This window comes from Rhagoletis zephyria, unplaced genomic scaffold, assembly GCF_001687245.7.
Source record: "Rhagoletis zephyria isolate East Lansing unplaced genomic scaffold, Rhagoletis_zephyria_1.1 Rzeph_scaffold_03280, whole genome shotgun sequence".
Taxonomy (NCBI): Eukaryota; Metazoa; Arthropoda; class Insecta; order Diptera; family Tephritidae; genus Rhagoletis; species Rhagoletis zephyria.
In genome coordinates, this window is record NW_016160363.1 from 6,641 (window position 1) to 20,314 (window position 13,674).

Sequence of the window (13,674 nt, forward strand, 5' to 3'; positions counted from 1 at the left end):
CATAACATCCAAAATATGTGGAAGTAAGAGCTCTCCACTCTGCTTCAGCAACATTGGACATATATCATCCACCCCAGGGGCCTTGTAGCATTCGAAGGAGTCCAAAGCCCACCGTACTGTTTGCTGGTTTATAAGGCTTTTAGCCAGCTTCCAGTCCGGAGGGGATGGCCTGTACGCAGGGAACATAGCTTCCCCAGCGGTGGGAATGGCGTCCGGAAAGTGGGCCGACGGCAGGGCGAGGGCCCTTTCCTGTTCCGTACCTGAAAAAGTCCCATTAGGTAGCCTTATAGCCAATCTAGTGCCTGTGTTGTCCCTTGGCATATCTTTATGAAGCCTAGCAGCTGCAGGAGTGGATGCGATGTTTTCACAAAAGGTCCTGAAGCTGCTACGCTTGGCCTTTCTAATCTCCTCATTGTACTTTGCCAGACTGACTGAGTATCCTTCCCAGTTCCCGGTGCGCTTTGCCCTGTTGAACAGTCTGCGCACCTCTTTCCTAAGAACCGAGAGTTCCCGTGGCCACCAGGGAGGCTGAGTCTTCCCCTTAGGCTTTGACACGGCACAGCTGGACGTAAAGGCATCTAAGATTGAACCGCTCAGCTTATTAACACTGTCCTCTAACGCCATACAATCTACCTTTCTATCCTGTACCTATATTCTTGGTAGGTTCAGTCTAAGTACCTCTTCATATTTGGCCCAGTTTGTTTTCCTGGGGTTTCTCTTAGGGTAACCTGTCTGACAAGCAGCTCCCAGTGCAAACCAGACAATCCTGTGATCCGACAGCGAAAGCTCAGATGAGACTTTCCACTGGACGATCGGAGGATTGGCCAGTCTGTTGCTGATAGTGATGTAAAGAACTTCCTCTCTGACCCTTGTAATGAACGTTGGTTCAATACCGACATTGTGAATGCACAGGTCTTCACTTATAATATATTCTAAGAGGCACTCACCCCTGCGGTTAGTGTCCGAGCTGCCCCACTCCATATTGTGGGCGTTTGCATTGCAGCCTAGAATGACAGGAAGCCGTCTTCTGCGGCAGAATTCCAGAAGCTGCTGTACCTCAAGGGGCGGGACATTGGCATTGTCCACCGGAAAGTAGGCTGCAGCCAAGACCAGGTAAGGTTTTTTTTGTAATTTAAATTTCCACTTTTTAAAAATACCGTTATATTTGGTATACATGCAAATACACATATGTACATATATATATATAAATTTACTTACACCAATTTGCTGCGCTGGTGTGTGAAAACAACAGCAAAATATGCACATGAAAAACATAAACAAAAAAGTGTATGTAAATAAGCGCGTTCGATTAACAGCGAAATTTACCAAAACAAAGAATCCAAACGATCAGCTGTCCGTTGCACACGCGATGTGAGCGAGGTGTAGATGCATAAAGCCGGTGGAATGACCACGGAATCAAACAAAGAGACTTCGTCATCGACAACGTCCAATCTGTAGTCACACTCACATTCACAAATATGTATACAACCAGCAATGGTCTGGACTAACAATAAGCGCTGAGCCGAGCTACGTCGTCGTTGCGATTTTATAGCTGAGTGAAGCATTTTATGAATACTAACTCTGTTGCTGATGGAGCGCCTGCAAAGTGATGGCTCAGCGCTAGGTGCCCCTGATTTACGTCATACTGGTAGCACCGTGACCAGAGTAGGCGAACGTGGTTGGACGGTTGCTCAGCAATTGCGCTCAGTCAGTCAGCGCAAACGGGTGCAAATTGGACACACAGCGGTCACTTTTAATTCACTAGCTACGGCATACCCAAAAATTGATGCAAAAATAATAGTTATTACATACATACACATATATGTATAAATCTTTTTGAAAATTTAATTTGAGGCGCAAACAAAATCGTAAAGAAAAAAGTTGTGAAGTGGTCAAATCGCAATGAAAAAATAGTGAAAACACAAAGAAAATTTCAAAATAAATATTTGAAAATAAAATCTCAATGCGGGTTTTTCAATGTCAGGCGATTATAGTTGGTCAAAATTGCGTTTCGCGCGCAGTTTACGTGCCGACGGCGATTGCGGGAAAATAAAACCAACGTGAGATGGTTGTTGCTACATATATAAATTAAAAATAAACTAATTGTTTATGAATGTATTGTTTATGTAATGTAATGAAAACGAATGCGGAGCTTGCAGTGAAAATTTGACGAATGCCTCTGGCTTCGATGCAATTAGAGCTCTTTATACTTATATATGTACATACATATGTACACACAGTAAATTGGGATTTAAATATATACATAGATATGTACATATGTACCTACATACACATGTNTGTACACACAGTAAATTTGGATTTAAATATATACATAGATATGTACATATGTACCTACATACACATGTAAATGGCTACAGATTTACTATACATTCGAAACAAGTTTGTAATAAAAAACCAATTCAATTACCAAAAATTACGTCTACTATCAAATTAGGTGAGTGATGAACTTCTCCATGATCCTTAGGAGATGTATGACTCTCAAAAAGTCGTGTTCAGTGATAGATATGTACATTATGGTGGTCCAGAAAAAAGTGAAGTCGGGGATTTTAACGCTCTCACCCCCTAGGATTATTCCATACCGAAAGAAATTTTACCCCTGTACATGGCAAACTTTGAGAACTTTGATCGACCTATGTGTAAATATTTTTTGATTGCAGAATAAAAAATAGGGGCATAATTTTTTGTCGCTAATGTACATACATATATCACACCGTCAAATCCGGACGCCAAAAAATGCTTAAGAAGAACATTCGATTTGGATGTTTCTAGAAAAAATCAAAATCAAAAATTTCAATGACGCCAACATCCTGTTAAATTAAGCTTTCAAACAAGGAAACGTAGTATTTCTACAAATTTTTATTGTTCGTATGTACGTACATATATCTTATATTAATCTGTGTACTAACATGAACAAATACATTTAAATAAAACTCTATAGAATTCTACTCTACTTCTTGTCATGATAAAAGCATTGGAAGGTACGAACCATGGTACAAGAAAAGAAGGGAGTTTCACTTTGAAATTTTTTGACATAAACTGCCACCTCAACAAATTTGGGTTTTGAAAATTCTATTATTTTTTAAGGAATTTTTTATGCATTAAAAACCAATGACCGTTTACGTCAAATGGAAGCAATAGCGAATAAGGAGAAGAAGTGAAACTACCTTTAAATATCTGTATCATGGATTTTACCTTGTGTTGTTTTAATCGTGCTTCTAGTAGTAGTCAAAAATAATTTACGATTGACTTGGTACAATGGAATTAGAAAATTTCAATTTCACGCAAACTTCCATTAAATTTTTGATCAATATTATGGAAATTTTTTGATTACAATAAAAGCTAGTGTTGGGAGTATCGAGTACTTTTGAGAATCGAGCACTTTGTTTAAATATATGTACATAATATGTTGTTAAATATTTATACATACGCTAGCTGGCAGGACTTCATTCAAATATATTAATCCCAAATAAAGTCGATTGAATGTTGCTTTAGAGTACTCGCTGTCGGAACTTTTAAAAATCGGGTACTGTCGATCCGTTTGGGAATCGAGTTCTGAGTACTTTTGGTATCGATGCTACCCAACACTAATAAAAACTATATAAATGTATATAAATATTTTTGAGACTTTTTTTTCAAATAAGAATTTGCGTACACGAAACATGTGTAAATCAATCGAAATAAATAAATCACAAGTGAGCGCAAGAAAAAAAAACTTAGTCATCTATCAATTACAAAAATGCCTACCGTAATGCAATTAAAGTCGAAAAAATATAGTATTCAATAATAACGTTACATAAGCTCGGTGTGCTACTTTTAAAGACTACTTTGGGCCACGCGAAGCTCATTTCAAAACATCATCGCATCAATTCGAGTCACTTGCTGGAATGAAAGGAAATTACCAAAACGGCACTGATCATATAAACACATAAGAATGAATATATAGTGTATGTACATATATAAATACATACATATGTATGTATGTATGTGTACAGAGCACAGTGCAAGGGAACAATAACAATAACAAACATTTTAAATATAAAATATAATAAAGTAAATAAAGTACACACATATGCACATGTAATACTTAGCATCCAACAACGGCCATACATATGTACCTATGTATATTCGTAATTTCGTTCAATTGAGCAGCCTTAAGTAATCTGTGCAAAACATATATGTATGCATATACGCACATATATACAAACAGATGCACATCATCAACAAATATCTACGTATGTATGTACGAAATGTACATCCCAAACTGTCGCAGTAAGTCGATTGAGGTGGGTACTAGCGCGCAGATATGTAAATATGAATGCATGAGTAAGTATGTATGTAATTGTTGTATAGGTACATATATAGATATGTATGTATGCATTTACGTATGAAAACTATGAATGAATGTCTTCGCAGGTGCTATCTATCAGCAGTTGCCGGCGAAATAGTCCCTGTGCTGCATACATATGTATGTACATGGGATACTGATCATAACATATATGTATACATATGTATGTGTGCATTCTTGAATTTCACTAATTCGATCGCGCAACATGAACATCCCCATTTCCATGTACATATGTACATACATACTTATATACAAAGGTACATATATAAAACCTGTATAATGATGTATTGGTTTTTTTGTCTTGAAATATTTGATATACTGCTTATCATAACTTTACGACACTGACATATCGAGCCCTAACCGCCAAAATAACGTAAGCGAGATTTTTTCAAAATTTTCTTTATGATGCAGAAATGCATTTAGATGCTCTGGTAATATTTCTGCACCAAAAAAAAAAAGTTTTGAAAAAAATGTCGCTTACGTTATTTTGGCGGTTAGGGCTCCATACTTACAAGATTTGACCATTTATCTTAATATCGTCGTTTAAACTACAAAACTTCGTATCAACAAAATGCAAAACCGCGTATGTGAACTTGTGGAAATTATTTTCTAGAGCGTAAAAATAATCATATTTCAAAATATATATATATACATATATATAATTGGCGCTTACACATATGTATGTTAGTGTTTGGTCGAGCTTCTCCTCCAACTTGTGGCGTGCGCCTTGATGTTGTCACACAAGGCGGAGGGACCTACAGTTTTACGCCGACTCCGAACGGCGATTGTATTTTTATGAGAAGCTGTTTTTCATGGCAGAAATACACTCGGAGGTTTGCCACTGCCTGCCGATCGACGACCGCTGTTAAGAAAAAACCTTTTTCTATATTTTTTGCGATGTTGCTTTGACCAGGGCTTCAACCCAGGTGCCGACTATTTCAAAATGGTTCCCTTTTTTATAAAGCAATAGCATTTCCGGCTATTATATTTCAGAACGAATGGATAAGGATTGAGCCAAGAGCTTGTGTGAGCAAATCCAATTTTTAACAGGCAATGCCAGTTACGCGGTTTTGCAGAATGACAATACGCGGTTTTGTACTTTAAACGACGATATACATTTTGGAAAACAATTGTGTGACTGTTTAATTGAAAAAAATAAATAAAATAAAATAATAACAAAATAAATAAATAATCGACCCTATTATGGTTGTCGATGTCGATGTCGATGTAACTTTTGCAGCAAAAAAATAGCCCTCGTAAGTCCGACTCCAGCTACGCTGACCACAGTGTTTTAGCGAGGAACACCTTTCCTCAAAAATACTGTTGGCAGCGTAGCTGGAGTTGAACTTACGAGCGATATATTTTGATGAAAAAATTGCATCGACATCGACGTCGACAACCATAATAAAGCCGAATATAAAATTTATCTACACATTGGGGATATAACCATGATAAAAATATAGTAAGGTAGAACCGCTGAGAGGCACTTTTAAAATTCTTGACGTTTCCAAACAATTTAATTTTTAAATTTACTCACAAACTCACACACACAATTTCATTTTCAATCTCAAGCAACAACAATTTCGAACAATTTCAATTTTTTATTTTCACTTTTATATGATTTTAAAATGGTGGCAAACTTCAAAAAAAAGTCATGGCCGACAAATTGAAAGAACGGTTATACCTTGCTATGTTTTTATCATGGATATAACTACGATAGAAGAAATAAATATAAAGAGACACAGTAAAAGTAAGGAACCCTTCTGCTTCAGATTTTATACGATGTCGAAGTTATAACTTTGAAGAAGCAGCATTGTCACATATTTTTTGAATGTATCTGTATTAGTACATGCTTCACATTTCCTGGTAATTTGTTAAATAGTTTTGCACCATAGTTGCGTATAGAGTTTGCACTTTTCCCTGTTCTGAAAAACGTACTTCTGATGTTTGTTATATTTCAAAGACTATATGCTAGTTACATTTAGATCGAGGTTGTTTTTTATCAGGTTATTTTTAATTCGGAAGACTACTACAGCTTTTTTTTTTTATTTAGCCTGTTTTCGTACAGACTTGCGGTAGATGTTCTTATAGAGGTAGAGTTCGTTGATTTTGTAATCTGCACAGCGACTCCAAATCGGATTTAAATAGTTGATCTGCGACATAAAGTAGGCATTATATAGTGAGCATAAGTGTTTCTGTGGAATAATGTTCCTATTTCTATATATTGCAGAGTTAAAGAAAATCAGTTTTAATTTTAAGCTACTTATGTGCTCACTTCAATGTAAGCTGGTGTCAAACCAAATTCCTAAATATTATAGCTTTTCTTCCCTTCTAATCTAATCGCCGGAAGCGGCTTAAAATTAAAAAAAAAAATATTAAAATTTGTCAAGATTAATGTTTAGGAAATTTTTGTTGAACCATTGTTCGATTACTTCAAAGTCACAAGTTATTAATTTTCTGCATACATAAAGTTACCATTATCTGCGTAGAACTGAGGGGTTCCTTTAGATAAAGTTTGAGTACATTGCTGATATACATATATAAAGAACAAGGTAGCTGCCAATTTGGAACCTTGTGGAACTCCCGTTTGGATTGTCCTATTCGAACTCCTATAATGTATTAAGAAACTTTCTCACTTTTGTTAAGAAACTTTCAAATATTTGCAATTATTTGTCGCCTTTTCCCAACTCTGCAAGTTTTCGGATCATTATATTTAAGTTTACTGAGTGAAATGCTTTAGATAGATCAATTGCCAAAGGCGCTACATATTTCTTTCTATCTGAGTTTTCATATACATACATATATGTAAATGTCGTACACGATATAGGTAGTACATGCAGATAAAGTGTTCGAGTTTTCTACGAAGCCGGACTGATTTTTATCAATGATTTGATTTTCTATTATACATTTTTTTAAGCCTGCTTAGCATAACACTTTCAAAACCTTTGTTAAGCGCACTTAGTTTGGTGACGGGACTGTAATTTGGACACATTTCTCTATTTCCGCATTTGTATACTGGAACTACTGCACCTATTTTCAGCTCATTCGGATATTGACCACTTTGGAAACATTTATTGATGAAGTTGCACAAAGGTTTTGCCAAGAATTCTCTATACATATTTATTGAGAAGACGCGCGGAGATGCCATCAGGCCCGTTTGCGAATTTAAAGCTTAAGTTTCTTATAATCAACTCAACCTGTAGTGAGTCGCAATCAATTAGTTTGAACGGTTTAGTAATATTGGTAGCTGGTTCCTCAATATAATGGATATTTGCGGGAACTTTGACAACAGTCGTAAAGAATTCATTAAAACAATTTGCAATTTTATTCCGATTAGTTACAACTTCTTCTTTGTATCTTATTTGACTGATCTCGCTAAAATTATCAGAATTTTTCCCATATATCAATTCCTTCAGTATCGACCAAGGCAAATTAAACAGGTAGTATCAGTAGAGCAGCTGATTTGATTTTGTTTCAAATTATTTGGTCTCGAAAATGTCAAATATTTTTAATTTATTCTCACTAAAATTTTAAGTTGTTAAAATCTATTTGCATGTGAAACCTTTTTCCATACAAAAAAAGCAATNGCTGTTAAAATCTATTTGCATGTGAAACCTTTTTCCATACAAAAAAAGCAATTGAATAGCAGCTTTTGGAACGTTCGCCCAACTCAGCCAGACAACGGGTGATTATTGGGCCTTGCAAAGAACGAATCAATGCTTCGAGAAGCAAACAAATTTACTAAGAAAGAAAGTGGCAACAATTTTTATTTTTATTTATTTTTTTTTTAATTTTTCATTTATTATTTTTTTTGTATTTCACATGGCACGCTTTGATTTAGAAGAGAAAAAAAATCAGAACAGTCTTTAACACTTTCGATACCAGAAGCAGCAAATAAAATACACGCAAATGTTGTTTTTGCTCGAATGCTACTACCTGCTTGATATGCCTTGGTATCGACCATGGTCTGCTTGCAGAATAAAGATTTTGTTGGATTTGTTCTTCATAGTATTGTTTCTTTTGTAAATTGATTGAGTTTCTCACTTTTACTTTCAAAGATCTAAATACACTTTCAAAATAAATGTTGTTTTTATATTTTACTTTTTTAACCTATAGAACTCGTTTTTATTTTCAATTAGCGTAAAGAGTTCATTGTTCAACCACGGACTTCTAAACTTTTCAATCTAATATGGAAACTGACGGAAAAAAATACTTTTTCACTTAATTTGCGTTGTGCGTCCAAAATATATGTACACTAGGGCGGGTTGATTTGTATGGATGAAAAAAAATTAAAAATCGTATAGCAAAAACGTAATCTACATTAAATTCTAAGAAAATTCTCTGAAGAAACCATGGGTCTAAAATCAAACCCTAATCCGCGCCTCTCGACTTGAAAATTTTTTACTTGGATGAATATTTTTTTAATGGAAAAAAAAATTTTGACTGTAGAAAAAATATAAAGTGCAAAAGAACTACCTTACTAAACAATTTTATTCAGAAAATTCGTTTTCTTTTTGCAAAAACCTATTTTTTCTAACATTTATTTTTTTGGCAAGGGCGGCCATATAAATTTTCAATTCGAGAGGCGCGGATTACGATTTTATTTTAGATACATGGTTTCTTCGGAGAATTTTCTAAGAATTTTATGTAGTTTACGTTTTTGCTATACGATTACAAATAAAATCAACCCGCCCTAATGTACACATATTCAATAACAGATACCTGAACTGTTATNGTTTCTTCGGAGAATTTTCTAAGAATTTTATGTAGTTTACGTTTTTGCTATACGATTACAAAAAAAAAACAACCCGCCCTAATGTACACATATTCAATAACAGATACCTGAACTGTTATTCATAAAATAAATATGTAAATATGTACCTACGTATAATTTGGAACACAAAATTTGTATAAATGAATATTCTCGTCGCGCAAAATTACATGTTTAAAATAATAAGTAAAGTAACCTTTTGGTAGTAAACAAAAATAAATAAAGAAAATTGATCTTATGAAGGTACAAAGCACAAAAATTAATGCAAACCTTGTGCTTATACACATACATATGTACACATGTATGTACATACACACATACATACATACATACATATATCCATAGTTAATTTTAGCAGTACTAACGAGTTCTTCCGTACATTTGCCGTTGCACTCAAAGTTAAAGTTAAAATGCTTAGCAGAGAAAAAGCTTGTCATACATTTTGACACTGCAAGTACTTAAATAGTTACATATATATATATATATATATACATATGAACAAGCATAGGTTACGTGATAATTTTTGCTGCCAAAAATGTTATCAAACTAAGACAGTAATATATATTGGCATGATTGCATAAGTCGTCCAAATTAAAATAACATAAAATATTTTCTATAATCACCGGTGGATCTTTTACGGACAATATTTTAAAATAACTTTGGTTTATTTAGATTTTTTCTAAAACACTTTGATTTATTTGTATGAATGATTTATACCAATCAAACTTGTATGTATATGTATGCATGTATTTTTGTATTTGTATTTCAAATCGACGGTAAATAAAGGCTTTGTATTATTTTACACCTAATTCATTTGTATGTATGTATATAAGTGTGGACTACTCATTTTCCGCCTTGACTCCTTTTTTGCGTCTGTAATAGTATGAAGTTTTACCTGTTGCCACAAAATGGGGAAGAAGATAATTATGCAGCGCAGCANATGCGTCTGTAATAAGTATGCAATTTTACCTGTTGCCACAAAATGGGGAAGAAGATAATTATGCAGCGCAGCAGTCAAATATACCACTAGTTTGAAAGAAATGAAATAGTGATTCGTTTTGGAATACATCTAGTCACCCATCTACTTGATTTCTGATTGAAAACTGCTGATAAAATACTGTCTTCTTCTTAATTGGCGCTGTAACCGCCGAGTCCAAAACAGTACGCCAGTCGTTTCTCTTCCAACTAACGGCAATTGGAAATGCCAAGTGAAGCCAAGTTCTTCGCCAGCGTCTCCGTTGGCTTGGCCATGTCTTTCGAATGGACTCCGACGCTCTAGCTCTGAAAGTATTAAAGAAAGTAGAAAGAGGAAGGCCCCACTGCGATGGAAAGACCAAGTGGAGAAGGACTCGGCTTTGCTTGGCATTTCCAATTGGCGTCAGTTGACATAGAAGAGAAACGACTGAGTTGCTTTGTTTAACTCGGCCAAAATCGCTAGGCGGTTACAGCGCCAAATAAGAAGAAGAATAAGAATAAGAAGAGGAAGAACTTTACACAACTACAACACTTTCTTTCCACCTGATACAATACTCATTACCGAACTAGTTGCTAAATTTTACTTTAAGAACTAATTTCTTTACTGACAACTCATTCTGATTTTCACCGGAGACTACTGCATGTGCAGTTTATAGCCCCTTTCAAGCAAATGCATGCATACATATGTACGTACAACGTACACACAAGCATAACGTCGTTTAAATTACTAAACCGCGTATCAACACAATGCAAAACCGTGTATGTGAATTATATAAATTATTTTCTAGAGCGTAAAAACACTCATATTTCAAAATGGTTCGCTTTTTTAAAAAGCAATCGCATTTCTGGTTAAAAGTTGAGCAGCAAATGTTAGTTACACGGTTTTGCATTTTGTACGCGGTTTTGTACTTTATACGACGATAAGTATATACGTGAATGCACTTAATCCACATAAAAAAATTCTGCCTCTAAATTGCTATTTCATAAGGGATGATCATTTTTCTTAAATGCATTACATGGAAAATAATATTTGTTTGTTCTTATTTTCAGTACAACGCGGTGTCGTAAATCAGTAAGAAAAAGGCCAGTAATCGAATCGGAGTAAAGTTCCTATTTTAGCTGAATAAAAGTCGCTGAAGTCGTGGAGTGGCTGAAGAAAACTTTAAACAAATAAAATAAAATGAATTACCATAGGCACATTATATATTTGAGGGCATTGGTCGTATTGTGCCTCAGCGTTGCGCCATGGCGCTGTGGCAGTGCTTATCAGATAGGTGTGGGACGTGCCGATTGTACGGGTCCCCCAGTGGAAATACATTTTGTAAGCTGTACTAATACATACATTCATATGTACATACTTATGTAAATACATCTCGTGTAAAATTAATATCTACATATTGACAATTTTTAACAATAAATTTTTTGTTATTCAATTAAAATTTTTTTTTTACGAAAATCGTACAAATCCAAGTTTCATACTTTGTGCAATATTTAAAAAGTCGTCAAAAATGCATACTTTGTATGGAAGAAATAACCACTGACAGCAAAAAAAAATTGCTTTCTAGCTAAAAAACTGCATTGTCAAAATCTTTCTAGGAAATGTAATTAAAAAGCTCGAAATTTTTACAGAAGTTTATTGAATTTTCTTTAATTATTGCGCAAAGTTTGAAATTGGTATTCATCAGGCATGTTCTGTAAATCGTACGATTTCAAATCGGTGCAATTTACAAAATCTATTTCGGAGATTTTATATCAAAGATTTTGGCACTAAATCAGTTATCATTTGAAACATTTAATACTTGGATTACAAATATGCAACAATACTTTGCAGAACATGTCTGTATGTGTGTATATGGTTTTCTTTAAGGAATAAATAAACTATATTTTCATAAAAAAATAGCGTAAATTGAATAATATAAACAAACAAAATTGTTTAAAATTTATCAATATGTGGTGCATATATAATTTAGAGATCGGGTGTACATACAAAATGTGATCGCAGCGCAACAAGACTCAAGGCCGTGTCAGATAAAACTCTGTCGCTTCGCGTGACATACCTAAAATTGCCGGCAAACCGCAAAACGTAGAAGGCATGTCACAACAGCCCAAAGGAAACATTTTCGCACTGATTGTTTACTCGTGAAAATTGCTGTGGGTTTAGTACTTAAAAGTATATACTCGAGACCTCTACCAAGTACTGAGTATTTTCTATACTTCGATACACGTGTACACTATGCAGAGAACAAAGGTGGAACCGTCAGACGTACCCTTACTTTGGTTTTTCGAATTTTGTCAATTCTCGAGTAAAAGTAAAATTAAGTTCCGAGGAGCACTGCCTATTAAGCGTTTATACGACACATCTTAATTCGATTTGACATTTCATTGTTTTTTTCTCCATTTCCTCCCTTTTTTGTTTTGATTTTTTTCCATAGCGACCTACGTGCTATGGAAACGTTGTCTAAACAACGCCAAAGAATCTTTAAATACATAAAAATCACCGTTTTGTTTACTAATTATTTGTATAAATCCTATAAAAAAAATTATATTAAGAAAACCGATTCTCCTAACAGTTTCTTTTAACCAGGGACCGAGAACAAAAGGTATGATCGAAACTAAATGTCGTTCTCGTAGTTTTGTTCCCAAGAACGATTAAAACCCCAAACCGAAATGAGAGAAAAATCTTCGGGAATGTCTTCACAAGAACGAAAGTGAGAACAGGACTATCAAGAACGTCCTCAACGGGAATAACATAAGACCAAAACACTGTGGAACGTTCCCAAAGAGAACAAAATGCGAACAGTGTTTTCGAAAACATTCCTGAGAGAACAAAAGGCTCCGCAACGTTCCGGTAAAGACCAACCTGGAACAAAAGGCTAAGGAACTTTCTGAAAGAGAACCAACGGTAACAAATCTTCTACTAACTATCGGCGAAAAATTGGAGCGATAACAAAATTAAAATTAATCAAAAACAAACTGAAAAATAGTTATGCAAATTAATACACCGAAAGACTTAAGACACAAACTTTTATGCACAGAATACGAAAAATATTTTCATAAATGTTGCGTGCCTAATGATGAACGATCTGGAAGTCGAAATGATCCAGCTTTCCCCTGGCTGAAAATTAACAATCAAGGTTTTCACTGAAACGATATTCCCTCCCAACCCGCGGACGCCCCTCCCATTTTTTAACGTTAGGCTTTCAAAACTTGTATTCTCGTTTTGTTCTCCAGCAGAACGTTCCCCAGACTTTTTTCTTATTTGATCCTCCTTGAAAAAGTTCTCGATACGTTCGTTCTTATTTTGTTCTCATTGAAAACGTTTCCGAAAGTTTCGTTCTCATAATGTTCGTCTTGAGAATGTTCCCGAGAGTTTTGTTTACATTTTGTTCTTTACGGAAACGTTCCCGAACCTTTTGTCCTCTAAGGCTAAGACTAAAAGATCACTTACAAGCGGAGAGGAAAAGTAGCAGCGAATCAGAAGAGGATGTGAATTCGTTTTGAAATAGACAAATTCAAAACAACGCCTCCTGTTTCAGAACTTTCAAATAACTCCTAGGATTAG

General features: G+C 34.9%; 1 protein-coding gene across 6 annotated transcripts in view; it reads left to right on the top strand.

The window, feature by feature from the left end:
* The first annotated feature begins 1,393 nt into the window (after positions 1 to 1,393).
* CDase (neutral ceramidase) overlaps positions 1,394 to 13,674 on the top strand; it is a 17,797-nt gene continuing 5,516 nt past the window's right edge. For 3 of the 6 annotated variants that reach the window (XM_017623640.1, XM_017623642.1, XM_017623639.1), the window contains exons 1-2: positions 4,115 to 4,304; positions 11,163 to 11,433. In XM_017623640.1, the coding sequence (XP_017479129.1) occupies positions 11,293 to 11,433 (141 nt within the window). In that variant the 5' untranslated portion in view covers positions 4,115 to 4,304; positions 11,163 to 11,292. Of the gene's footprint in view, positions 2,061 to 2,310; positions 2,456 to 4,108; positions 4,305 to 11,162; positions 11,434 to 13,674 lie in introns of those variants that run through there. The other 3 variants (XM_017623641.1, XM_017623643.1, XM_017623644.1) reach the window with 3 other exon arrangements.